We start from the raw sequence: 27,304 nt of genomic DNA on the forward strand, positions 1-27,304 counted from the left end.
AATGAGGTAAAAAAAAAAAAAGAACCGATTATGGATAAGGAATACACTAAACTAATTTAAAAATATGCTAGATGTAATAAATAGTAGACTAGATGAAGCAGGATTGGATCAGTGACCTGAAGGACAGAGTAATAGAAAGTAACCAAGCTGAGCAGATGAGTGTGTGTGTGTGTGTGTGTGTGTGTGTGTGTGTGTGTGTATTTTTTTTTCAAAAATGAAACTAGACTTAGAGAACTCAACAACACCATCAAATGTAATAATATTTGCTTTATATGGATCACAGAAGGAGAAGAGAAAGAAAAGGAGACAGAAAATTTCAAGAAATAATAGCTGTAAGCCTCCCAAATCTGGAGAAAGAAACAGAAATCCAGATCTACTAGGCACAGAGATCCCCCAAAAAAATCAACCCAAGAAGTCCACACCCAGATACATAGTAATTAAGTTGGGAAAAGTAATGATAGAGAATTTTAAAAGCAGCAGAAGAAAAGATAGCAGTTACATAAAAAGGAAACATCAAAAGGCTGATAGCTGATTTTTTAGTAGAAATCTGGCAAGCCAAAGGGAGTGGCATGATGTATTCCAAGTGCGGAAAGAGAAAACTCTGCAGCCAAGAATATTCTATCCAGCAAGAAAGGAATAGGAGAGAGAAAGAGTTTTCCAAACGAAAGTTAAAGGAATTCATGACCACTAAACCAGTCCTACAAGAAATGTTATAAGGGACTCATTGAGTGTAAAGGAAAGACCATGAGCTAGAGTAAGGAAAGTAGGAAGCACAAAAGCAGTAAAAATAAGTATATTTATAAAAATAAGTCAAGGAACTCACAGGGATGAGGATAAAAGGATGTAAAGTATGATACCATACACCTAAAATGTGCTCAGTGTAGACAGCTACATACAGAGATGTTATATACAAATCAAATGGTAACCACAAATAAAAAACCAGTGATATGCCAAAAAAAATAGAGAAAGGAATCCAAGTATATCACTAAAGAAAACCGAGTTATCATGAGAGAAGAAAGCAAGGGAAGAAAGGAACAGAGAACTATAAATAACCATAAATAATAATAATAGATACCTTCCTATCAGTAATTATGTTGAATGTAAATGAATTAAATGCTCCAATCAAAAGACAGAGGGTGAAAAATGAATGAAATAACAAGACCTATCTATATTCTGCATACAAGAGACTCATTTCAGACCTAAAGATACATGCAAGTTGAGAGTGAAGGGATGGGGAAGCATTTGTCATGCAAATGGATGTGAATAGAAAGGGTAGCAATACTTGTATTGGACAAATAGACTTTAAAACAAAGACTAGCAGAAGACAGAGAAGAGCACTATATTATCATTCAGGGGACAATCCAACAAGAGGATATAACAATTACAACTATTTATGTACTGAGGGGTGCCTGAGGTCTCAGTAAGTTAAGTCACTCTTGATTGGGCTTAGGTCATGATCTCACTATTGTGAGACACTGTGGAGCCTGCTTAAAATTCTTTCCCACACTCTGCCCCTCTCCTGCTTGCACATTTACTCTTTCTCTCATAAAATTTATAAATAAATAAACATGCATCCAATATGGGAGCACCCAAATACAGCAGTTAATAACAAACATAAAGGAAGTAATCAAAAGTGATACAATAGTAGCAGACTTTAACACCCCACTTACATCAATGGACAGATCATCCAAACAGAGTATCAACAAGGAAACACTGGCTTTGAATGACACATTGGATCAGATAAATCTAATAGATACATTCAGAACATTCCATCCTAAAAAAGCAGAATATACATTCAAGTGCACATGGAATGTTCTCCAGAACAGATAGTAGGCCACAAAATAAGTCTGAACAGATTCAAACAGATTGAAGTCATACCATGTTTCTTTTCTGACCACATATCTATGAAACTATAAATCAACCCCGAGAAAAATTCTTGAAAGAACACAAATACATTGATGTTAAATAAGATGCTACCAAGAAATCAAAGAAAAACATACATGGAGACAAATAAAAAAGAAAACACAAGGATCCAAAATCTTGGGATACAGAGAAAGTCCCTCAAAATACAAGAAAAATATTAAACAACCTAACCTTACACCTAAAGGAGCTAGAAAAAGAACAAACAAAACCCCAAACCAGTAGAAGGAAGGAACTCAGGTTAGAGCAGATCAATGAAACTAGGAGGTGATTCCTTGAAAAGACCAAACAATTCTGAAGCACATTTAGCCATATTCATTAAAAAAGAGAGAGACTTAAACAAAACCAGAAAGTAAGGAGGATAAATTACAACTGATACCACAGAAATACAGAGGATTATAAGAATACTATGAAGAATTACATGGCAACAAATTGGACAACCTAGAAGAAATGGGCACATTCCTAGAAACATATAACCTAAACCAAAACTGAAGCAGAAAGCAAGAGAAATTTGAACAGACCAATTACTACCAATGAAATTGAATCAGTAATTAAAGAATTCTCAGCAAACAAAAATCCAAGACCAGATGGGTTAGCAGGGGAATTCTACTAAACATTTAAGGAACAGTTAATACCTTTTCTCCTCAAATTATTCCAAAATAAAAGAGGAAGGAAAATTTACAGACTTATTCTATGAGGCCTGCATTACCCTGATACCAAAACCGGATAAAATAAAGAGAGAGGAAGAGAGAGAGAGCAAGAGAGAACTACAGGCCAATATCTGTGATGAAAACAGATGCAAAAATCTGCAACAAAATACCAGCAAATTGAATCTAACAATACATTAAAGAAGTCATTCATCAAAATCAAATGGGATTTATTCCCAGGATGCAAGAGTGGTTCAACATTTGCAAATCCATCAATATGATACATCACATCGATAAGACAAAGGATAAAAACCATATATTCATTTTAATAGATGCAGAAAAAGACATTTGGCAAAGTAAACCATCCATTAATGATACTAACCCTCAGAAAAATAGGTTTAGAGGGAATATACCTCAACATAATAAAGGCCATATATGAAATACTCACAGCTAACATTATGGTCAATGGTGAAAAACTGAGAGCTTTCTCTCTAAAATCAGGAACAAGACAAGGATGTCCACTCTTTCCACTTTTATTCAACATAGTACTGAAAATCCTAGTCATAGTAATCAGACAAGAGAAACCAATAAAAAACATCCAATTTGGTAAAGAAGTAAAACTTTCAGTATTTGCAATGACATGGTATTATATATAGAAACCCAAAAGACTCCACTAAAAATTACTAGAACTGATAAATGAATTCAGTGAGGTTGCTAAATACAAAATCAATGTACAGAAATCCATTGCATTTCTATACACTAATAATGAAGCAAAAGAATTAGAAATTTAAAAAAAGCATTCCTAGTTACAATTACACCAAAAATAATAAAATCCTTAGGAAAAACTTAAATCAAGGAAGTGAAAGAGCTGTGCACTGAAAAATATAAAACATTGGTGTCAGAAATAGAAGATAACACAAATAGAAAGATATTCCATGCTCATGGATTAAAAGAACAAATATTGTTAAAATATCTTTACTACCCAAAGCAGTCTACCGATTTAATGAAATCTCCATTGAAATACCATTAGTATTTTTCACAAAACTAGAATGAATAATCCTAAAACTTATGTGGAACTACAAAAGACCATGAATAACCAAAATAGTCTTGAAAAAGCAAAGCAAAGCAAAGCAAAGCAAAGCAAAGCTGGAGGCATCACAATTCCAGACCTCAAGTTATATTACAAAGTTGTAGTAATCAAAACAGTATGGTAATGGCACAAAAGACTGATCAATGGCATAGAAAACACACAAATAAACACACACCTATATGGTCAATTAATCTTCAACAAAGCAGGAAAGAATATCCAAAGGGAAAAAGACAGTCTCTTCAACAAACGGTATTGGGAAACTGGACAGCTTACATGCAAAAGAATGAAACCAGACCATTTTCTTACACCATACACAAAAAGAAACTCAAAATGGATTAAGGGCCTAAATGTGAGACACAAAACCATAAAAATCCTAGAAGAGAACACACACAGGAAGTAACTTTTACATAGGCCATAGCAACATTTTTCTAGATATGTTTCCTAAAGTAAGGGAAATAAAAGCAAAAATAAATTATTGGGACTACATCAAAATAAAAAGCTCTGCACGGAAAAGGAAAAAAATCAACAAAACCAAAAATTAACCTATGGAATGGGAGAAGATATTTGCAAACAACATATCTGATAAGGGGTTAGTATCCAAAATATATAAAGAACTGATACAACTCATCAGTCAGCAAACAAATAATCCAATTAAAAATGGGCAGAAGACATGAGCAGACATCCAAAGAAGACATACAGATGCCCAACAGACACATGAAAAGCTGTTCAACATCACTCATCACCAGGGGAGTGCAAATCAAAACCACAATGAGGTAACACTTCACTCCTATCAGAATGGCTAAAATCAACAACATAAGAAGCAACAGGTGTTGGCAAGGATTTAGAGAAAATGAAATCCTCACACACAGTTGGTAGGAATGCAAATTGGTGCAGCTACCGTGGAAAGCAGTATAGAGGTTCCTCCAAAAACTAAAATAAAGCTACTCTATGATCCAGTACTGAGTTTTTACCCAAAGAATATAAAAAAATAATTTGAAAGGCAATATGTACCCCTATGTTTACTGCAGCATCATTTACAATAACCAAATTATGGAAGCAGCTCAAGTTCCATCAACAGATGAATGAATAAATAAGATGTGTATATATATGTGTGTGTGTACACACACACACACACAGTGAAATATTATTCAGCCATAAAAAGAATGAAATACTCCCATTTGTAACAACATGGATGGGACTAGAGAGGGCAATGCTAAGTGAAATAAGTCAATCAGAGAAGAACAAATACCATATGATTTCAATCACATGTGAAATGTAAGAAACAAAAAGGGAAAAGTAGACAAACCAAGAAACACACTCTTAACTATTTATACTTACAATTACTTATACTTATTGAACAGACGGGTAGTTACCAGAGGGGAGGTGAGTGGGAGGATGGGTGAAATAGATGATAGGAACTAAAGAATACACTTAGCACAATAAGCACTGAGATATGAAATTGTTCAATCATTATATTATATACCTAAAATATAACACTGTATGTTAACTGTACTAGAATTAAAATGAAAAACTTAAAAAATAAAAATGTCAAAGATCATGAAAAAATTATGGAGGAGAAAGATGATCCAGTAGGCATTATGGTCTTTGAAAGCTATTTGATTTTACACATATCATACAATTAAAAATATACTTTCAGAAAATATTTTTTAATTATCAGTAGAATTATGTAACATGTAATTCAGCACCCATGAAATTATTTAATAGACATTCATTACAAAAGCAGATAAAATAATGTAGTCAGGCCTACAGAATTTGCTAATTTTTGGTTGATACAGGGAAAAATGAAAGTATTTTTTTTTAAGTTTTATTTCTTTATTTTGAGAGAGAGAGAGAACATGAGTGGGGGAGGAGCAGAGAGAGATAGGGAGAGAGAGAATTACAAGCAGGCTCTTCACTGTCAGAACAGAGCCCAATGTGGGGCGCAAACTCAAGAACCATGAGATTGGGGCACCTGGGTGGCTCAGTCGGTTAAACGTCCAACTTTGGCTCAGGTGATGATCTCATAGTTCCTGGGTTCGCGCCCCAGGTTAGGCTCTGTGCTGACAGCTCAGAGCCTGGAGCCTACTTCAAATTCTGTGTCTCCCTCTCTCTCTGCCCCTCCCCCGCTTGCACTATCTCTTTGTCTCTCAAAAATAAACAAACATTAAGAACCATGAGATCATGACCTGAGCTGAAACCAAGAGTCAGATGCCTAACCAACTGAACCACCCAGGTGCCCTGAAAGTATTTTTTAAGTTTATTTATTTATTTTGAGACAGAGAGAGTGATTGGGGGAGAGGGAGAGAGAGGGAAAGAAAGGATCCCAACCAGGCTTCACACTGGGCGTGGAGCCTGACACGGGCTCTGTCTCACAACTGTAAGATCACGCCCTTAGCCCAAATCAAGAAATGGATACTTAACCAACTGAGCCATCCCGGAGCCCCTAAATGAAAGTATTTTTATTTATATATGCTGATTATACTAAATGTTAATTTACTTCATCCAAACTGCTTGTTTTTCAGAGGTAAATTCCCAGAACTTTTACAGAATAGGACTTACTAAACCAACCCAGGATTTTTCTTTTTTGATGTCATTTTAAAAACTGGTATAGTGTTTTAAGCTGATCATTTCTAAAATATTTATGCTTGGAAACCTACATGGGTGAGAATGGCTTAAGCGGTTTTTAAGTGTTTTTGCCGGTTGCTTATAATTTAAAGGCATATCTTTTTTCTTAAGATTAAAGTATCTGCAGTGACAAGTAGAGTCCCCACTGTAAAAAAAAATAATAAATATTTATTTTTTTTACCTAAATGGACGATTAGATAGTGAGGAATAATAAAGTGACTATTATTTAAATGACGCTAAGATATGATTTGGTGATTTTGGTGTCACTACTTTTTTGCTTTTTTGTATAGTGTATCTAGCACTTAACAGACTGTAAGTCATTTCTTCACCTGTACAGATGGAATTACATCCAGGAAATTCTAAGATGACTCCATTAGTTGGAGACAGGCTGCAGCAAATACCAGAGTAGCTGGAAGGAAGACTGGCCTTGAAGAAAGTAGACTCTGACAGTTTGGAATTCCCTTTCTACCAAATCTTCATTATGGAACCTCAGAAGAAATGGTCCTCTGAGGATCTCTGTATGGCCAGATTTTCTGAAACCCAAACCTAATTTCATGATATAGGAAGTAAAAGTGAATCAATGGTAACAGTATATTTTACTGTAATAGAAAAGCTAAGAAGCATTACCACTACAGATAAATCTCATGACCTCCATTTACAGTGGTCTCTATGGAGTCATGACCACCCTTCTCTTTCCTATTCTGTATTCTCCTTTTGGATACCTAATTATCTTTCTCCTGTCTTTCTATTTAACATTATAGGGAGCCCTTAAGAACCCAGTGTCTATATTCATCTTTATAACTATACTATATACATGTATATCCATTTCAGCATTTATCATCTCGAATTTTTTTTTAGTATTCTTATTTTCTACTCATATATACATAATTTAGTGTAACACATTTACATGCTGCTTTATGTGCAAAAAACTACGCCAGTGGCTGTGGGAAGATAAAAAGATCACAAGCATCTTGAAATACATAATCCTTTTTTAGATTTGTTAAATGTGTCTCCATAATGCCTGGAACATATAGAAGAATCCTATAAAAACTTACTAATCTGTCATTCTTTTAATAGTGCAAAACTAAGGATTGAGATAGCCTACAGTTATAAATGTTTATTTTATACATAAATAAATATGAACTTAAATGCCTGGACCCTGTTAGGAAGCAATCCAGACAGATGTACTATTATTAAAGATGAAAGGTTGTTTGTTTGCTATACCCATGAAGAGAAGCAGTATGGATCTGGAGAGTTTTGTTCAGTGCCAAGAAATCACTATTCCTTTCCATTTTCTACTCTTTCATGTTCAACTTATCCATGCTACACTTGACAAAGGTCTAACTCTGCGAGGCAGTGGCTGTGAAACAAATTACATTAATTTCCAGAATGCCTCTATGACTTTGTTTCTTCTTCCATCCATTTTCCTTCAAATTCTAATAAATTTATGGCCATCCATCAAGTCTTATGTTCCTGAAGCTTTCTTTCACCCTCCTTATCCAGCCGTCTGTATCTTATTACAATTCCAAATCTGTGTTTCCTCCTACAGCCACAGCTTTCTGTCCAAAGTCTCTCCATATATCTTGAATCATATCAATCATATGGTCACTTTTCTAGTTTACTCTAATTTTTGTCAGGATGTCTTTACACACTATTTAGGAAATTTCTGACTCTCACTAGATTTTGGACCAAGGTTTCTGGAGGAAGATCCACAGTCTAGAAGTGAATATTGAGAGAAATAATTCATAGAATGGTTTATGGAATATTTAAACAATTTAAGAAAACATAAAAAAATCTTTACACATGCCATATGCCTCCTAGTGTTTAGCTTTTGGAGTAAGAGTCACTCCACAAAAACATATTGAGTGAATAAATGGATGATGTCCAGAAAGCAAATGACATGATCACTATTAGTTTTCACACTAAGCCTTTCTAACTAGAAAGCATGATTCACTTTTATCTAGAGTTTCATCAATCAGTGTTATGCATATCAGAGCACTGCAACATGGTCATCTAGATGGAAGTGAGCTGTTTGTCAGCTCTGTTCTGTATAATTATTCCATTAAATAGCAGGATATAATTAAGTGATACAGATGTAGTGAGTGAAATTATATAGCCATGCATGTCCCACAATCAAGATAACATCATTGCTTTTTTCATAAACACACTTTCAACAAACAATGGATATTGTTTATAATTTTGAATAATATCATGCTCATGGGACCACAGCGTCTTGCCTTGATCTTTGAACCAATGGGGTTGTCCAAGAGCCCACACTCTTTTTCTGAAGCCCCATAGAGGCAGACACCATGTCTGGATGAGTCAGTTCTTTTTCCTTTTCTTTAATTTTCTTTTCTTTCTTTTTAAGTTTATTTGAGGGAGGGAGAGAGAGAACATGCATGAACAGGGGAAGGGGCAGAGAGAGAGGCAGAACAAGAATACCAATTCCACTGACAGTGTGAAGCCTGACACAGGGTTCCATCTCACTAACGAACCATGAGATCATGACCTGAGCTGAAATCAAGAGCTGGACATTTAACCAACTGAGCCACCTAGGCGCCCCTGGATGAGTCAATTTAATCTGCTACACTGCTCTCTACCTACACTTCCTTTTCTGTACTTTATTGTTCTATCTGCTCTAAGTTGCTTTTCCACTCTGATGCTAGAGTGAACTTTGTGTGATCCATATCTGGAAATGTGGCACTCTACCCCTAGTAGAGATTCAGTCTCTGGATATTTAAAAACAAACAAGCAAACAAAAACAACCAAACAACAAAAAAACTATTTTATTCTGCAAAATAGGAGCTTCCCAATCATTCCTCTGTGTTTTTTACAGTCTTCCAGTACCTTGATTTTTTTTAAACAACTGGAAAAGTTCTCCTTAACATTTTAAGATGTATTTCCTCATATTCTGTGCTCACCTCTGTTGTACCATGTAACCACAACAGATTACAATATTTTATTTGCTCTCTATTAACTGTAAACTCCTTGTTTATAAGAACTCCTTTTGTATGGTTTTGTCTTAACATAGTGACGGGCTTTATCTGTGTTCAGGAAATATTGAATGAATGAATGAATAAATGAATGAATGACCAAACAAATCAGTCAACCCTGAGTTAGTTATTAGGAATGAATTCAGCCAAGATAGGGAAAAAGGGAGAAAGAAATTATTTGAGAGTTTATAATGTGTTTAAATTCAGCCTTTGAATGAGTCAATTTCTTTGCAGTGTAGTTTCCCCCTCAGAAAAATGTGAGGTCCATTTCTCATTTCTCTAATAGCCTTTCTGGAAAATGCTTAATAATGACTGATTTTCATGTTATCTTTTCACTGTTTCTCTTTTATTTTTGATTATTGAGCTTCTTAAATTAGTAAGATTATTTATTGGATAAAGGACATCATTTTAAGGATGTATAGATACCACCTTTAAAGCTTACTGAAACCATGAAAGATAAATATCATTGTCTTCATTTTAACACAAGGAAACTGTGACTAAAATATATCATGTATATTATCTCTAACATCAGGAGCAGGACAAAATTAGGGTTTGAACTTAAGTTTTATTTATTTCTTTTTTGGATCAATAATCTCTTTTTATTACTCAATTCTTCCTGGGTACATAGTCCATTGCATATTTAATTTTGGAAAATTATCAAAACTGCTGACCAGAATTAGAGACTTTACTACAACCAAATTCTTAGGACCTTTTTTGTTGTTGTTGTTGTTGTCCCCACTTAAATGTATAATAATCTCTAGATTGTAACCTTTTCCAACAGGACCATGTTAATGATTATAGGAATCATGATTAAGTTCCTAGATATTCCACATGAGAGATCAAATTCTCACCTAGACTATTTAATAAAATTCCAAATTCTAATAAAATTGTTCACTTTCCGAAAAGTGTTTATAACCACCAATTTTTCTGTGGACTCATATACTTTTGAATGGGTAAGATAGCCAGGAGTAAGTTTGTTTGGTTTCCCAAGAGTAAATGCACATCTATTCCACAAGTTCTCTAACATCTTTTGATCTCACACTTGTTCATGCCAAATACAGACCTACTTCACTATCAAGTTCTTACGAAACTAACACATATTGATTGCATATGGATGACAGAGTCAGTATTCGCCTCAAAGAGGGATTATTTATAAGGGGCAAAGCTTAAATTGTAAGTTTCTGATTTTTCTCATTTTTAAAGATTTCCCACATTTAAATGGATAGAAAATTCTCCCACTCTTTAATGCAGATGAAATGATTAGGAAAAGACAGTGGCATTTAATCCAGGTAATGGAAGGGGAAAGGGTGATCATCACTTTCCATATTTTTTATGAACAAATTGGACCTTGTTCTTTCATAATCTATAGATAATGCATCTTAAATGTCATCATTAATTTCTGTATTATTTACAAGTGTACAAACTCAAAATTGATATCTTGAGAAGGTTCCACAGGGGGGAAAAATTCTAAGTTCACAGAAAATGTGTATATACTGCAGCAGTTATCAGATTATCTTTTATGATTCTTTTAAATTGACAGATTTTTCTCCATATAAATACATAAAAATCACTTCTATGACTTTTTTATTGTAACCATTTTAGCTCTCTTCTCTTAATACAGATATTGATGATTTCATATGAATGACATGAATTATAGTTTCATATGAACAATATTGATTACTAGTACCAATGAAAACATACAAGTATATTGTATATTTAAAGGTATAGCTCCTAAACACTTTTCATAAAAAAATATTTGCTAATTTACTGTTTCTAAAGTTTTGATGGTCATACACTGGGTCATAAATGTAAGAATATACCTATATTTAAATCATTCTCTTTTTCTGGTTTAATAGTTTATTTTTTTCTAAAATCCACAATAGAAGAAAATATTAAGTATGTTACTAGTTTAACATGTATTTGAAAATTTAAATCAAAGATGCTGAGAAACTTTCTCCTTTGACAATCTAACAAAACCCCGAGTACATCAATGACATGTTATTTGAGGGTTCTCAAATCTTCTTCCCTTTTGCCTTAAATATAAAAACATTCATATAAGACTATACAGCATACAGGCAAAGCAGAATTAAGGAGTATCAATGAGGATTAGAAGCTCTGCCAGAAGCAAAGACTTTTCTTTTATGACATCACACGTATATTACTAAGAAACAAGTATTATACAAAATCACATGCTAACATTTACAGAATATCTAGGAGAAATGAGACTGGGGAAGAAATTCAAAACTATTAAACTTTTGTAAACAAAACCACAATTCAGACATTAAGATTCCTAGTAAAATTCTTGTAGGGTTAAATCAAATAGCATTTTTAATCTAGAGTTACTCCATTTTATTCAACCTGGAAATGGGCACTTCCTCTTTGAGAGCATTCTCTTTCAGCCATTTTTTATTGTACCATTTTTATAAAAATTACAAACCAAATCTAGGTGTGCCCTGTTTCATTCACTATTTATTCTATTCCCTGTTTTTGCAACATCTATAATCAGAACTCTCAGTTGTCATCAAATAGCCTAATGCAGAGGGACCCAGTGATTTCGAGAGCTACTATGCCATCCATAATATGCCCTTAATCAAGGTGCTTCTACTGAGTTTCACATTTTTTCTTGAAGTCTTAATATATTGTGAGGGCTTTCCCTTTCATCTTAAGAAAGTGTGTTTCTGACTACCTGCAAATATTAATGTCTTTGGAAAAGCTGTGCAGAAACCACAGTGATGTCTATGTCGCCATCATTTCCCTTTTAATCCATCACATGAAATATAGCATATCAACTGAACACACGTCGAACAGAACCTACTGCATCTTTAAGAATTAAAGCATAAGGGGTGCCTGGGTGGCTCAGTCAGTTAAGCGTCCAACTCTTGGTTTCAGCTCAGGTCATGATCTCACGGTTCCTGAGTTTGAGCACCACATCAGGCTCTGTGCTGGTGGTGTGGAACCTTCTTCTTTTTTTTTTTTTTTTTGGTGTGGAACCTTCTTGAGATTCTCTTTCTCCCTCTCTCTCTGCCCTTCCCCTGCTGTGCTTTCTCTCAAAATAAATTAATTTAAAAAAGAATTAAAAGTATAAAAAGATATGTATACATATATATAATACACATATAGCTTCATACGTGTGGATATTCTTGTCAAAAATCATCTGTGTATCATGCAGTTTACAATGCTTATACATTATTTTATTTTGTCCAATGAGTATAATAGGGCAGATGTTATAATCAGAAGTGGTAGGTAATGTGTTACATGTTAGACATATACTAAAAGGTGAACACTTAGCCGAAAGGTACATTTTCAGACTTTTACTACTTTTCCCTAAAATTTCTAAGGATAAAAACCTTCAAAAGATATGATATAAATTTGGGAAAAGGCCCAGAGTCAGAATTTGGAAAAAAAAAGGCCTTTATTTTATTTATTTTTTAAATGTTTATTTATTTTTGAGACAGAGAGAGACAGAACATGAGCAGGGGAGGGGCAGAGAGAGAGGGAGACAAAGAATCCGAAGCAGGCTCCAGGCTCTGAGCTGTCAGCCCAGAGCCTGACGTGGGGCTCGAACTCACAAACCACAAGATCATGACCTGAGCCGAAGTTGGATGCTTAACTGACTGAGCCACCCAGGCACCTCAAGGCTTTTAAAACCTTAAATTCTTAACTCTCTTTCAGCTAAGAATTCCAAATTCCTTTTGAGAATGTAATTGCTCATATGTCAAAGATAGTGAAGTGGGCCTACTGTATAAGAGATTTACCTAACAGTTATATAAAATAAAGAATGAGGTTGATTCTCCTCTGAGTGATCCATTTATGCAATGTGCTAAACTTTCTTTTGACTGTGACCCTCTCTAAAGAGGTCCAAGGAAGGGGATCAAATGCTGTTTTACCTCAGTGATGATACAGGCATTCCTAGTAATTGAAACTAAAGATCAGCAAATTCCTTCCTTTCTACCTCCTCACCCATTTGTTAGAAATTATCCCAAATGGAAACTGGCCAATGGATACGAATTAATGTAGTAAGACTTTGACAGCAGAGATGATTAGGAGATTGGAACTTGCTCTCATTTTATTGCACAATTTCTATCTGTGAGATATCCCTGAGGCCCTTTTCCATTGGTTCTCTTCCAATATTTTCATGTGCTTAGATGTTTATCCTGAGGTTAATTTTGTGTGGATAATACTAACAGTCCATTTTTGAGTTTTATAGCTGGTTCATTAATATCCATGCTGTTCAGTGTTTCATCCTGCATTCTGATAAGTTTTTCATTTTTCAGCTTCCTACAACAATAGAAATAACTTGATTTAATGAACTGGATTCTGCTTTTTCTTCATTGCACTAATGATAATCATTATGCAATTTTTGTATCATGCTAAGGATATAATCTGTGGCTTTTAATCAAGAGAAACCAAAGAACAAAATATGATTAAATTCCTTTCAAAGCAAGGAAGAATGCCTTTAATAGAAATTGAACCTGATATGAGAAAGGCTACTTATTAAAAATTAGGAAGAGGGCACTGATAGCATGGAGCCTGCTTGGGATTCTCTTTCTCTGTCCCTCCCCCATTTGTGCATGCTTGCTCTCTCTCTCTCTCTCTCAAAACAAACAAAGAAACAAACCTTAAAAAACAGGAAGTGGGAGAAAGGAGTAGCAGGGTAGTGGAAGGATGAAAAAACAGATCCCATTTTACTAACACAAAATACCCTCCCAAATTCAAGATCCAAATTCTGATCAAGAAAAAGTATTACTTATCTCAACAGCTTTTTCAGTATAAAGAAAACTTACTGAAAAAAAATAATGCCTTAAAAATAAAAAAGACCTAATTTCTATGGCATACATTTTATAATCGAGAAAAGTATACCAGGGTAAGATTTTTCTGTTTTTATCTAATTTTATTTATTTTTTATTTTTGGTGCTAGAAAAATTATACATCTGTGGAAGCAAAAGAAAGAACTTACACATACAGGGATGCACATAGTACAAACACAAATAGCCATGTGTGGAAAGTAACCAAATAGACAGACACACACACACACACACGTCTACATATACACATCTTTCATTCTAATTAACTGAAAGACCCACCCACTGTGAAAAGCAGAACTTTTGTTTGTTTTTATGTTTATTTATTTTGAGAAAGAGTGAGAACATGAGCAAGAGAGGGCAAAGAGAGATTGAGAATCCCAAGGGGGCTCCTCACTGCCAGTACAGAGCCCAATGCAAGGCTTTATCTCACCAACCTGTAGATCCTGACCTGAGCAGAAATCAAGAGCTGGACGCTTAACTGACCAAGCCACCCAGGTGCCCCCAAAGTAGAACATTTTTAATGCAACTGAATTTGTTCCTTAGACTAAGCAAAATAAGAAACACTTGACTATTGTTAAACAAAGGCTCAGGAATTATCAATGCAGAATTGCCTAGGGAATCACCAGATATGGCAGCTCAGCTTCCAAGAGGGAAACAGAAAATGAAAAGGTCAAGTCCTATAGCATTGGACAGAACTGGGTTAATATTTAGTATCTATCAAGAACCAGACACTGTGCTATGTTTGCATATATTTTTTTTTCTCATTTAATCCTTGCCATTATTTTACTAGGGAGACAGTCTTATTATCATCCTCTACACCAAAGATAAGCAAACTTAGGGACTTAGGCATAGGGAAGGGAAGTAATTTGTCTAAAGCCACTGGACCTGGGCTCAACTCACTTTGGTTTTACCATCATACCACCCTGTGCTCTTTCCAGGATGGAACTCCCACATCCCTGCAATCCCTAATTCCAGTGGATTGATGCAGGTAGTTTTTCTAAAAGGTTTAATGTGAACAGGATCTATGAATGCAAGTATATGAACACAAGTGTTGAAGAGTAATACAATTTGAGTATTTGGTTGATAAGCCTAATTTTGTATGTATTCTCAACTAGGCTTTATCATTACTACCACCAGAAACACCGGCTTTGCCAGTGTAAGAAATGGTCTAAGTAGAGGCCTAAATAACCTGGACCATATCATGGGGTGCCTGGGTGGCTCAGTTGGTTAAGCATCCGACTCAGGTCATGATCTTGTGGTTCATGAGTTCGAGCTCCACATTGGGCTCTCTGCTGTCAGCATGACAGCAGAACTAGTTATGATATTCAGCTAAAATTGTATTATAAACAAACCACAGATCAGAAATTTACAGATATTAATAATACTCCTAATGGAAGAAGAGGGGCATGTGGACAAGAAACAGTTCTCTGACAGGCAAAAATAATAATTCTCATATGATATAGTAAATATACAACAAAACTCATCCTGCCATTCTGCATGTAGGACAATCCATCCATGAGAAGAAATCTAAGGATCATAAAATAAGAAACAGAAGGAATCGGCCAAGAGGCCTTTAGCCCACATACATATGTATGTATGTATTGCTTCAAAGAGGTCAAACTTCATATATGTTACAACTAAATCATCCCTAACTATAAACTTCTATTTAGTAAAATTCATATTAAGGCAAAGAAAATATTGTTTAAGGCTAATGTCCTGTAAAACTCACCAATTATGAAATGAAGGATCTCCTAAAGACAAAATCAGAAGGGTTGACAATTGATTTTCCTTAAAAATTTAGTGTGGCGATGGCTCTTTGTGGCATCAGTTTTATTTTTGTTTTCCCTAAGCTCACCTTCCATTGTATTCTTTTCCCTTCCTTTCACACGTTTTAAGTCTATCCTATCTAAAATAAAATTGCAACACTTAGTTGTCAATGATTCTAGCTTTCATCTAGCTTTCATGCAGCTGAAATCTATCTATTCTAGGCCCAGAAAGAGGAAAGAACCGAGGTGACTAAGCAATTCTGTGTCTCCTCCTTTCACATCCCACTGGACAGATACACAGCTATCAGTATAGCAGCTTTAAAATTCTGCCATGTAGGAAAACAAATTCTGTCATGCAATAGATCAGTCAAGTAAAGAGTACTCATTAGAAAATATTTTCTTCGGGCACCTGAGTGGCACATTCAGTTGGGCATCCAACTTGATTTCGGTTCAGGTCATGAACCCAGGGTCATGGGATCAAGCCCCATGTCTGGCTCTGTGCTGAGTGTGGAGACTGCTTAAGATTGTCCCTCTCCCTCTCCCCTTCCCCACCTTAAAAAAATATATTTCCCTTCCATTTATTATAACCTTAGTTTTACTGTTAGGGAAAGGCTTTTAAAAATGTACTGTATGTAACAACATAGTATTTTACAAACAAGAACAATAAAAATAAAAACAGCATATAATTACTCAGGGAAACTCAGTACTTCCTAACAAAGTCAGGACCAAAATCTATGTTTTCTGAACATAAATTCAAGCTCCGTACATGAATTTAAGTAGCACTTTGTGAACTTGACCAAACATTGCAGTCTGAACAATTTGATTGTTCTTCACACTTTAATTTGGGTTTGGTATAGGTATTCTGTTAGGTCATAAAGATTGTTTTGTCATTTTAAAGGTCTGTTAAATATCATGTATAAAACTCATCTTCCTTTCTATATTTTACTATATGCCCATATCTTGAACTCTTCATCCATTCAGGCACGTGTAGTGTTGAAGGTATTGAAATAAATGAGGAGCCTGTCTCCCAAGAACTTAACCTCTAAGAAAAGCTTAGTATTAATTTAATTTTTCTACCTGGGTTAGGAAATAAATGTTGTGATCTTTCCACTGCTTAAAACAGATGTAAATGTTCTTTTATCACAGCTTTTGAACAAAATTGTATGTCCCCACTCTCAGCCTTGAAACGCCCTCCTTTCTATGGGTCCCCAGAGTTTTCAGAGACAGAGAGTCAAACAAAATAGTGCAGGAAGATGACTGTACACCTGAACCTAATACAATACCAAGTTAACTATACTAGAATTAAGATTTTTAAAAATTATATATAAACACTTAGATCTTAAAAAAAATTTACAAAGATGAAGATGACACTCAGAGAAAGACAAAAGGGAACAAAATAAACTGGAGCTCACCAATTCTACACGACCAAAATACATGAGTCGTGGCCCCCTCTTATCGGTGGGTGATTTGGAGTACTTCTTTGTGGTCATTCTCACTGCCACGTGTCTTACTATTTCTATCTCACCAAATAAGCAGTATTTTTTGCCTTCATTTGCAGAAAAATAATCTAGTATTTCTTGCTCAACACTTTGTGAAGAATCTCCATCCCGTTCCTGCAATTGTTTGGCTTTTTCCTTATAAGGACAATGCTTAGCATAATTCATGTTCTTTGATAACTCATCTTGAAATAGATATGCATGTAACCTACACCAAAAAAGAACAATGAACCCAACTAGATGGAGAAATGTGTTAAGATCTTTGGTAATGTATTGATATCATTTTCTATTCTAACACTGAAAAACTGTAAAGACAATGTTGAAGTTAAACATGGCAATTAAGAGAAAATACCAAAGGAGTGGAATTGTATTTTTTCATTGGGTATTGCAAACTTTAAGGGATTAAAGGTTTTTGTTTATAAAACTCTACAAACATTTATTAATCATTAAGTTTGAAAAATGTGCCTTATTTTAAACTGTATCTTAAGATAATTTGCCTGCCATAAAACGTCTATGACTTAACATTTTGTCTACACTTACATTAGCTTTGAACTCAACTCATTAAACTGCTGTGAACAATGCAATGGGGTTCATATATAAATTGGAAAACTATTATCTTACATATCAACAAAACATTTTACAGTGTGATCTTACTCCAAAGGGTCTGTTCATTAGTTTTATATTTTCTTAGAAGTCTTTAGGTATCATTGGTCCATCTGACATAATACATCATATGACATGACACATTACCTTTATCCACAGATACTGCCCAGTTTGATTTCTGCACAACTGGCCCAAAGCCTTTATATAGTTTTTTTTTTGTTTTTTTTTTTTTTGGTTTTTTAACTGCAAGGAAATATGCTCAATATAAGCAAAACTGCTCACAAACAGAAAAGCAACAGGTTTCTACTGTGTGATGAATCTAAACATTGTTTTACATTTCTTACTATATTTTGTAAAATATTTCAAATACATCATGCCATTTAATGTACACGAAACTCTTGGAGACAAGGATGCCAGTATTTTGCCAGTATTAAAGACAAGGACACAAAGAGTCTTTGAGCCTTAGTGTCTTGCCTATCAACATTCAGAGTAAAGTATGACCATCTGGTCATATTTTTACTAAGTTTAAAAATTGAAGTTAAGGGGTGCCTGGGTGGCTCAGTCGGTTAAGCGTCCGACTTCGGCTCAGGTCATGATCTCGCAGCCCGTGAGTTCGGGCCCCGCGTCGGGCTCTGTGCTGACAGCTCAGAGCCTGGAGCCTGTTTCAGATTCTGTGTCTCCCTCTCTCTCTGGCCCTCCCCCGTTCATGCCCTGTCTCTCTCTGTCTCAAAAATAAATAAACGTTAAAAAAAAATAAAAAAAAATTGAAGTTAATCATTGAAGTGAATCATGTTTTGCTTTCTAATATTTGCAATAAATCCCCAAGCTTCAAAATATAGTCCCTTTATTTAAACTCTAAAGGCTTTTCATTTTTTTTAATTTATTTTTTTGTGTAAATGTTCTCCATTTTATTTTTATTTATTTTTTTAAATATATGGAATTTATTGTCAAATTGGTTTCCATACAACACCCAGTGCTCATCCCAACAGGTGCCCTCCTCAATACCTATCACCCACCCTCCCCTCCCTCCCACCCCCCATCAGCCCTCATAAACTAAAGGCTTTTTAAAAGTCTTTCCGGGGTGCCTGGGTGGCTCAGTCGGTTAAGCGGTCGACTTCGGCTCAGGTCATGATCTCACAGTCCGTGAGTTCGAGCCCCGCGTTGGGCTCTGTGCTGACAGCTCAGAGCCTGGAGCCCATTTCAGATTCTGTGTCTCCCTCTCTCTGACCCTCCCCCGTTCGTGCTCTGTCTCAAAAATAAATAAACGTTAAAAAATAAAAATAAATAAAAATAAAACAAATAAAAGTCCTTCCATTTTAAACTTCACATGAGTATACTTTCCCTGAAAAAATCTAGGTAAACAGCCTTTTCTGTGTTCAGGTACCACAAACTGTGCTAGGCATAATGATTCATGGTACTCCTCAATGGATAGACAAGTTATATTAGTATCACCTGGGAATCTGGAAAAAATAGCAATTCTGCACTTTGTGCTGAACTAGGCAATTAGAACTCTAGGTACAAGCACGTGGGTATGTGTAGTAAAAATTCCTAATAAACTGATCAAGAGCTAATGCCGTAAAAACTAAATTAAATTAAAAATAAAATCACAAGAAGAGTTAAAGATTGAAGACACCGTGGAAAGACCAAACAGATCTAGATTTGGCTCACAGGATCACCATTAATTATGTGACTTGGGGGAAATGGTGGGAGATCATGATTAGACACTTTCATGGGTCAGTTTATTTACAGTATAGGAGAAATAATGCAGGAAATAAGCCATGCAAAAGACAACTTCATCCCCAGAAAGGTTAAATAAATTCTGGTAGTGTATAGTAAGTAAAATAATGGATCTCAAGTACTTAAACCACAGAAGACATTTTTATTACTTTAATAGGGCTGGGTATGCTAAACAATAAAAATTTATTTTATCACAGTTCTGGACAACAGAAGTCTAAAGTCAAGGTGTCAGCAGATTTTATTCCTTCTGAGACCTCTCTCCTTGGCTTGCAGTTGGGTTTCCCTCTTGTGTCTCTTCACAGAGTCTTTCTTCTGCCTGGTTCATGTCCCTAGGGTCTCTGTTGTGTACTAGTTTTCTCTTATAAGGATACTAGTCAGATGGATTAGGGCCAACCCTAATGTCCTCATTTCAACTGAATCACCACTAGAAAGCCACTATCTCCAAATACAGTTACATTCTGAGACAGTAGGTGTTAGAGATTCAACAGGTAGATTTTCAGAGACAAAATTTAGCCTATAAAAGCATTTAGTAAATTTTAATTGTCCTATGTTTTTTTTTTTCCTATTTCCTACCTCCTCCTTTACCTAACTCACTGATCTCACATGGCCCCTGTATCTGTTCAGTTCTATTTGCTGCCCAGAAGTTATGTTCCTTAGCAAATGTGATAACCTAGAAGCTTGTTGATGGGAGTTAATTTATGTATTGGTATATACTGGTGCTTCTAAGCAACACATTTATATAAACAAGAAGTCAAGAGATTGGTATCCTTACAAGAGTGAATAGGGTAAAGATTTCTGGTACACAGCTCAACTAAAATTGAAGATGTTCTCAGAAAATTAGATGTTGATGCTCTTTAAATCTATCACATGGACAAAAAAAAAAAATCTATCACATGGACAAATGAACGTTTGAACTATAACTATGTTTGGGCCTAGAGTATCTGTGATTTTATGAGATTCTGCTTTTTTTCCCTTTTCTATATTCTAGAAAGTAAAATAATAAGTACCACTGTAATTGGACATTTTAAAGTTGTACCACTTTTTCCTGCCAGAGACAATGTTCATGCTTTATAACTTGTGTGTCCTTCTTTATTTCTAGTTTTCAAATTTTTCAAACATCTGTGTCTCTCTTTTCTAGTTAACTTTAGTGATGAAAAACCATATTTCCTCAATGTATGCTTAATTTCTCCTTAGTGAGAATTCTACTACAAAAAGAAATTCAGGGTATATTAATGTAGTATGTCTATTTGAGTCAGAAAGTCTTTAGGATTGTCCATTTATTGTGTCAAGAAACAAAATTCAACTGAGTAGTTTAAAGATCTAGTTGGCTTTATTCAGGATTCCTGATTTGGGTAGCATCCCATCTAGCAAATAGAATCCCCAAGGACCTGTACAAAATGGAAGGATTTTATAGGCAGAAATGGGGTGGGACAAGAAGGGTTTTAGCAAAAGAACACAAAAGATTGTTTCAGCCCAGGTCACCTTCCATTAAGGGGAAGATGGGGGCTATGGGAGGGGTCTTAACATGTAGATTACTTCATAGTACTGAACAGGAAATTCCTGATTTTCATTGGTTTAAAATTCCAGTTCTGGGAGAGGCTAGAAGTGCAATTAGGTTAGGCTTTATTAAGTTCTGGAATTTAATATAAGTGACTTCATTTTGGGTCTGTTGTCTTTTTAATGCTTGTTAAACTATTATTAAGTCTCCATAACTGGTTCTGCTAACAGATCCTTTAGCCTTTGTACACCAACTCCAAGACATTTACAAACACACTATCTGGAAGAAATCCAATAAAGTAGGGCCTGTATGTCAACTTGATCATTGTTCTTTAGAAATACTTATGGAGGGGCGCCTGGGTGGCTCAGTTGGTTAAGGGGCCGACTTCGGCTCAGGTCATGATCTCGCGGTCTGTGGGTTCGAGCCCCGCGTCGGGCTCTGTGCTGACAGCTCAGAGCCTGGAGCCTGTTTCAGATTCTGTGTCTCCCTCTCGCTGACCCTCCCCTGTTCATGCTCTGTCTCTCTCTGTCTCAAAAATAAATAAAAACGTTAAAAAAAATTAAAAAAAAAAAGAAATGCTTATGGAAAGTTAATGTATTTTTCTTCCTTTCTCTCATTTGAAAAATGAGTTACAATAATCTCATATGAACAGTTTTAAATCTTGTTTCATGTTTTCAGTGCATTAGAGAACTTTTCATTTGAAATTTTACAAAGGAAAATGGCATTATACTTTCAGGTTTCTTATCAAGGATTAACAGATACTTTCAGGCTTCTTATCAAGGATTAACAGAAATTTTAATAGGCAACCTGGGTCTTTTCCAAAATTTTGAAATAGTAAGTGCGAAAGCTAAAATTTCTACCACGTGGTCAATTGCTCTTGTTTTGGTCCAATGTGTTGGTATTTACAGGGATGAAGAACCAGGAGGCCAGCTGGTTACAGATAAGTTCCACATTGACTGGGATTCAGTACTTGTTGACACAGATAATGTTATCACGGCACGATTTGATGGCAGAGGAAGTGGATTCCAGGGCCTGAAAATTCTGCAGGAGATTCATCGAAGGTTAGGTTCAGTGGAAGTAAAGGACCAAATAGCAGCTGTGAAGTAAGTGGGTCCGCATTTTCCTACTGTTTTTCCTTTAATGCAGAAGCTAGGTATATGATACATTACCTCTGAATCATGCACTTTAGTACAGCAATCTGTACTTTAGTGAATAGACAATTTTCTAAGTTAGTCATATAGACTTGCATTCATTTCTTCAAGTACTTTTCACTCATCACAGGTAATAAAACAATTATCGAACTTCCACCTCCTTGGAATTAAAATTCACTTTAGATTTATAAAAATTGGAGCAACCTTAATTAAACCACTCTAGTATTTATTTACAATAACCTACAAAGTCTATTATTTCCCAGTTAGCTATAATCTTGAACTTTCACAGACACCATTCCCCCGCTGGCAGGAGTGACCTAGAAAACTAGTAGGTTCTTTAAACCAGGACACAGAAACTGGCTGGGATATTGTCAAAATGTAGATCTGTAGGCCTGAAATGGGGTCCCCAATTCGGCATTTGTATCTTCCTACCAGGTGATGCCCAAACAACTGGACCATCACTTAGAGTAGCAAGATAAAGCTCCAACCACTAAAGTATTTCTGGTTTGACTTCTGGGTTTTGTGTGTACATTTGCATGTGTGTGGGTGCCAAAAATGAATTCCCATGTGTGTTTAACTCAAGAGAATATAACGTTTTTTTTTTTTCCTCATTGCAGATTTCTACTGAAACAGCCATACGTTGATTCCAAAAGATTAAGCATTTTTGGAAAGGTAAATGGAAATGTTATGCATACGTATATAAGCACACAGATTTACATATGTGTATTATACATATAGGTATATACATGTGTTTGTATGTGTGCATATATAATTTCCCCATTTTACTATAATCTCTCTGTACCATTCTTTAAAATGTAATATTATAATTAATACTATATACATTCAGTCATTTGTTAATCCAGCAATTATCTATAATCCAATTGGTGCTGGTATTATAAGTAGAGCAGCAACTAAACAACAACAATAAAATCTGTTTTCGTAAAGCATATCTTCTAGAAAGAAGAACTTGATAAACACATACATGCAAAACATGGTTTCATATAGCATGAAGTCTTACAAGGAAACCAAAAAACAAAAAAAGTGGACACAAGTTAACTCTAGAAAGGGCTAATGTTCTTAGATTAAGGGGTCAAGTAAGGCCCCTTGGATTAAGTGATATTTAGGCTGATACCTGAATAACAAAAGGGAGCCAATTGTACCAATCTCTTGAGGCAGGGTGTTCTCTATAGAAGGATCAAGTACCACAGCCTTAGGGATGACTTACATGGCTCAGAAACTGAAAGAGGACCAATATTCATAATTAGGTCTTTGTGGTGTTTTCTGCGTTTACTTCTCATTGCAGTAATTTTACGTCAGGTCCGATATCATTTTCACAGTGTGGATAGAGACTCCACATAGATACTCACTGAGCACCTAGTTTATGCATATCACTAGGCTAGATACTATACAGGTACTAAAATGAAAGGAAGGAGGTCTAGTACTATTTTAGTTTGGAGACAAAGAAAATTATTGGTGTTCATGGATTTAAATATAAAACAAGTTTTACTATCCATAAGTGAACTCAGAGATACAGGACCAGAATAACCGACAGTTTTACCGGGGGTAAATTTTTGTGGTATTCACTGACAAATAGGTATATGGAAAGCTATTTAACAAATGAATCAATTGTAAATCAGCCCAAACCACCACCACTCTCCCCTGACTTCAGATACCTGCAGTGTACCATGTCTTTGCTTTATTGTATTCTTGCTCTTCACAATATTCAGGAGATTGACAGGGACAATGCTTCTCTGACACAAGTACAAATAAATAAATGAAAACCTACCCCTATACCTTATTTAATATTGATTTTATTTTTGAGAGAGAGAGAGAGAGACAGAGCATGAGTGGGGGAGGGGCAGAGAGCGAGGGTGACACAGAATCTGAATCAGGCTCCACACTCCATGCTGTCAGCACAGAGGTCAATGCGGGGCTGGAAAAGCAAGAACCCGTGAATTCATTACCTCAGCCAAAGTTGGGTGCTTAACGAACTGAGTCACCCAGGCGACCCCCCCCCCATCATTACTAAGAAAGATATTAGCAAAATAATGGAAATGTCTAAGAAAGTGATCATTCCAAAGACATGGAAACTCTCAACAAATTAACAAGTGCACACAGTGAAGACTTATCACATGCGAGAGCATGGATGAACCTTGAGGACACTGTGCTCAGTGAAGTGAACCAGTCATAGAGTGACAAATACTGCGTGGTCCCACTTACATAAAATATCTAGAGTAGTCAATTTCATGAAGACAGAGAGTGGAATGGTGATTACCAAGGGCTAGTTGGAGGGGGAAAAATAAAGTTTGTTGCTTAATAGGTAATGGGATCTCAGATTTGGAAAATGAAAAAGTTGTAGAGATTTGTTTTACAATACAGACACTAGACAAGACACAATACACTACACACTACTGAACTGTGCACCTAAAAGTGGTTAAGTTGGTAATACTATATTAGGTGTTTGTTACCACATACACAGTGCATAAAATTGACAACATTTTACTCTTTAATGGTCCTGAGATATGTAATAATTTACAAAGGACTTAGTTCTTATGTATTTCAAGGCTCTACTTACTATACACATACATAAGTATAAAAGATCAAATAAGCTACACACACATTCATTATTATGGAAATTTAGATTCAAAAGGTTGTAAAATGCCTTATAGAAAAAGTCGAACATAAATTGGATAGTGAAAGTCATTCAGCAAGTAGAGGACAAGGAAAAGGCTCTCATGTAAATGTTCAAAGAACATGAAATAAAATAATTGACTATAATTAAGGCTCATATAAAGGAATGAAAAGTGACAAAACCAAAATGATGTCTTGGCACAGACCTTAGAAAGTCCTTCATATTAACTAGAAAGCTGAGTGCTAGTCTATAAACAGGAAGAAATAAAGCTCTAGGCCTCAGATTTAGAAGTTCAAAATCCCATATTTATCATTTTATTAGGGGGCTGATGAACCTCAGGGTAATTGACAGTCTAAATATATGAAAGACTGACATAGGATATAAACAAAGAAATATAATTAGATTTTAAATGGAAAAAAATGTTCCATTTCCAATTAACCAAATATGCTTATCTGTGACTGAATTATAATTTAGAAGGTGGCTTTCTGAGCATACAAAGGAACATTGTTAGCTTCAAGACTCCTAAGTCTTGTAATTTTTTTTTTCTTGGAATGTACTTGTTTTGTTTCCATATCAAATAAAACAATCCTAAACTCATAAAATTGGCTGGGGACTAATCATCTTGGTTTTCTGGAATTAGATTGTAAATGTATCTGGGGCTGTTTCTTTCTCTGTTGGAAATTTTTAATTAATATTTACATTGATTTAATCAAGACTATCAAGATTTTTCCATTTCTTCCGAAGTCAGTTTTAGTACTTTTAAAATAATTGTTTCCATTTCATATATGTTTAAAGACTATTTTTAAAGCATAGTATATATTGTCTTACTATACATTTAATCATTTCACTGTGGTGATAAGGTCTCATTTGACTCCCAGTTTGGTTTATTAGTGCCTTTCTGCCTTTGCTTGTCTTAGGTTTCATGCACAGTCTCTCTTACTTGTTCTTTTCTCCCTGCTTGACTCCCTTCCATCCCCCATCCCACCTCCTTTTTTAATGAACCGTATTTTGGCTTAGCTGTTCTCATCTTTGTTTTTGATTTCCCTAATTTCTGCCCTTACCATCATTATTTTCTTTCTTCTACTTTTTAAATCTATTTTGTTCTTAAATTATTGAGTTGAATGTCTAGCTTATTAACTTTCAGCAGTCTTCCTTTCATTTGAGTCATAAAATCCCTTTGCATTAGTCCCTCAGGTTTTTCCCACCAGTGCCAACAGGTGGCTATCCCCAGAACCTAACCTAACCTTACATAATGTGTCATAATTTTAATGTTCATTCTATCAAGAAATCGTATCTAAATGTTAATGGTAAGAAAACTTCTAGAAAAAAAATTTCTCGCTTATATGTTAAAAAAAAAAAAAGGAAAAGACTAACTAAACGAATTGAAAATGGATGGCAAAATTCAAAACCTATAAACATGATACATAGAATGGATATTGCTATGATTACCAGGCTACATCAATGGGGAATAAAATTAATTCATTCCATAAACATTTATCAAGTGTGTACTATGTGCCTAGTATGTCTGAATGTGCTGGACATACAGCAGTCACAAAAACAAACAAGTTTTCTTGAATTTCTAGTTCGGTGAGTAAAGATAAATAAAAGACAACTTACTTAGTACAATATATGAAATGTCAGTTAATGATAGGACAATTCAGAAAAATAAAGCAGAGAGGCAGATAGGTGGCCCAAGATAAAGATAAGGTAGCAATTTTCATTCATAAGACAGGAAAGATTTCACTAGGAAATCATGTTTGATCTAAGTCAGGGAAATTTGAGGACGCAAGAAACACAGATATCTAGGAACGAAAAAAATATATATATAAAGAAAGAAAAAGAAAAGTATAAACATAGGAATATGGAAACTTGTTAAAACTTTACTTAGGGAGGTAATTATTTAAAACTATAAAATATTCTCCATTGGGATAGGTCTTGTTACTAACATGGAGTCACTTCTAAAAGGTTGAAGCTTTTAATATATAGAATATGAAGGAAACAATCAAGGCAGAATTGTAAGAATTGTGATAAAATTTGTGATCACATTAAACAAATTAAGATTTAATGCAAAATAAAACTGCAATAAACTGTTACTCCTAACGTGCAGTATTTTTATTTCAAATTAATTCATTGTGTACTATAAGTGATATGTGGTTTACAAAGAATCACGAATCTGAGGATAGGAAATATCTTTTTTGTTGTTAATTTTTTTATTCTTTATTTTTGAGAGAGCAAGGAGCAAGCACATGTGGGGGAGGGGCAGAGAGCGAGAGAAAGAGAGAGAGAGAGAGAGAGAGAGACACACACACACACACACACACACACACACACACACACACAC

The 27,304-nt window shown here is 35.1% G+C and overlaps 1 protein-coding gene across 1 annotated transcript in view; it reads left to right on the forward strand.

Annotated features, from left to right (window-relative positions):
• Positions 1–27,304, forward strand: part of DPP10 (dipeptidyl peptidase like 10) — a 331,482-nt gene that overhangs the window by 291,090 nt on the left and 13,088 nt on the right. The window contains exons 17-18 of the mRNA XM_049615726.1: positions 22,089–22,283; positions 22,949–23,003. Of these exons, the coding sequence (XP_049471683.1) occupies positions 22,089–22,283; positions 22,949–23,003 (250 nt within the window). The remainder of the gene's footprint in view (positions 1–22,088; positions 22,284–22,948; positions 23,004–27,304) is intronic.

The sequence above is a fragment of the Panthera uncia genome (genome assembly GCF_023721935.1).
Source record: "Panthera uncia isolate 11264 chromosome C1 unlocalized genomic scaffold, Puncia_PCG_1.0 HiC_scaffold_3, whole genome shotgun sequence".
NCBI lineage: Eukaryota > Metazoa > Chordata > Mammalia > Carnivora > Felidae > Panthera > Panthera uncia.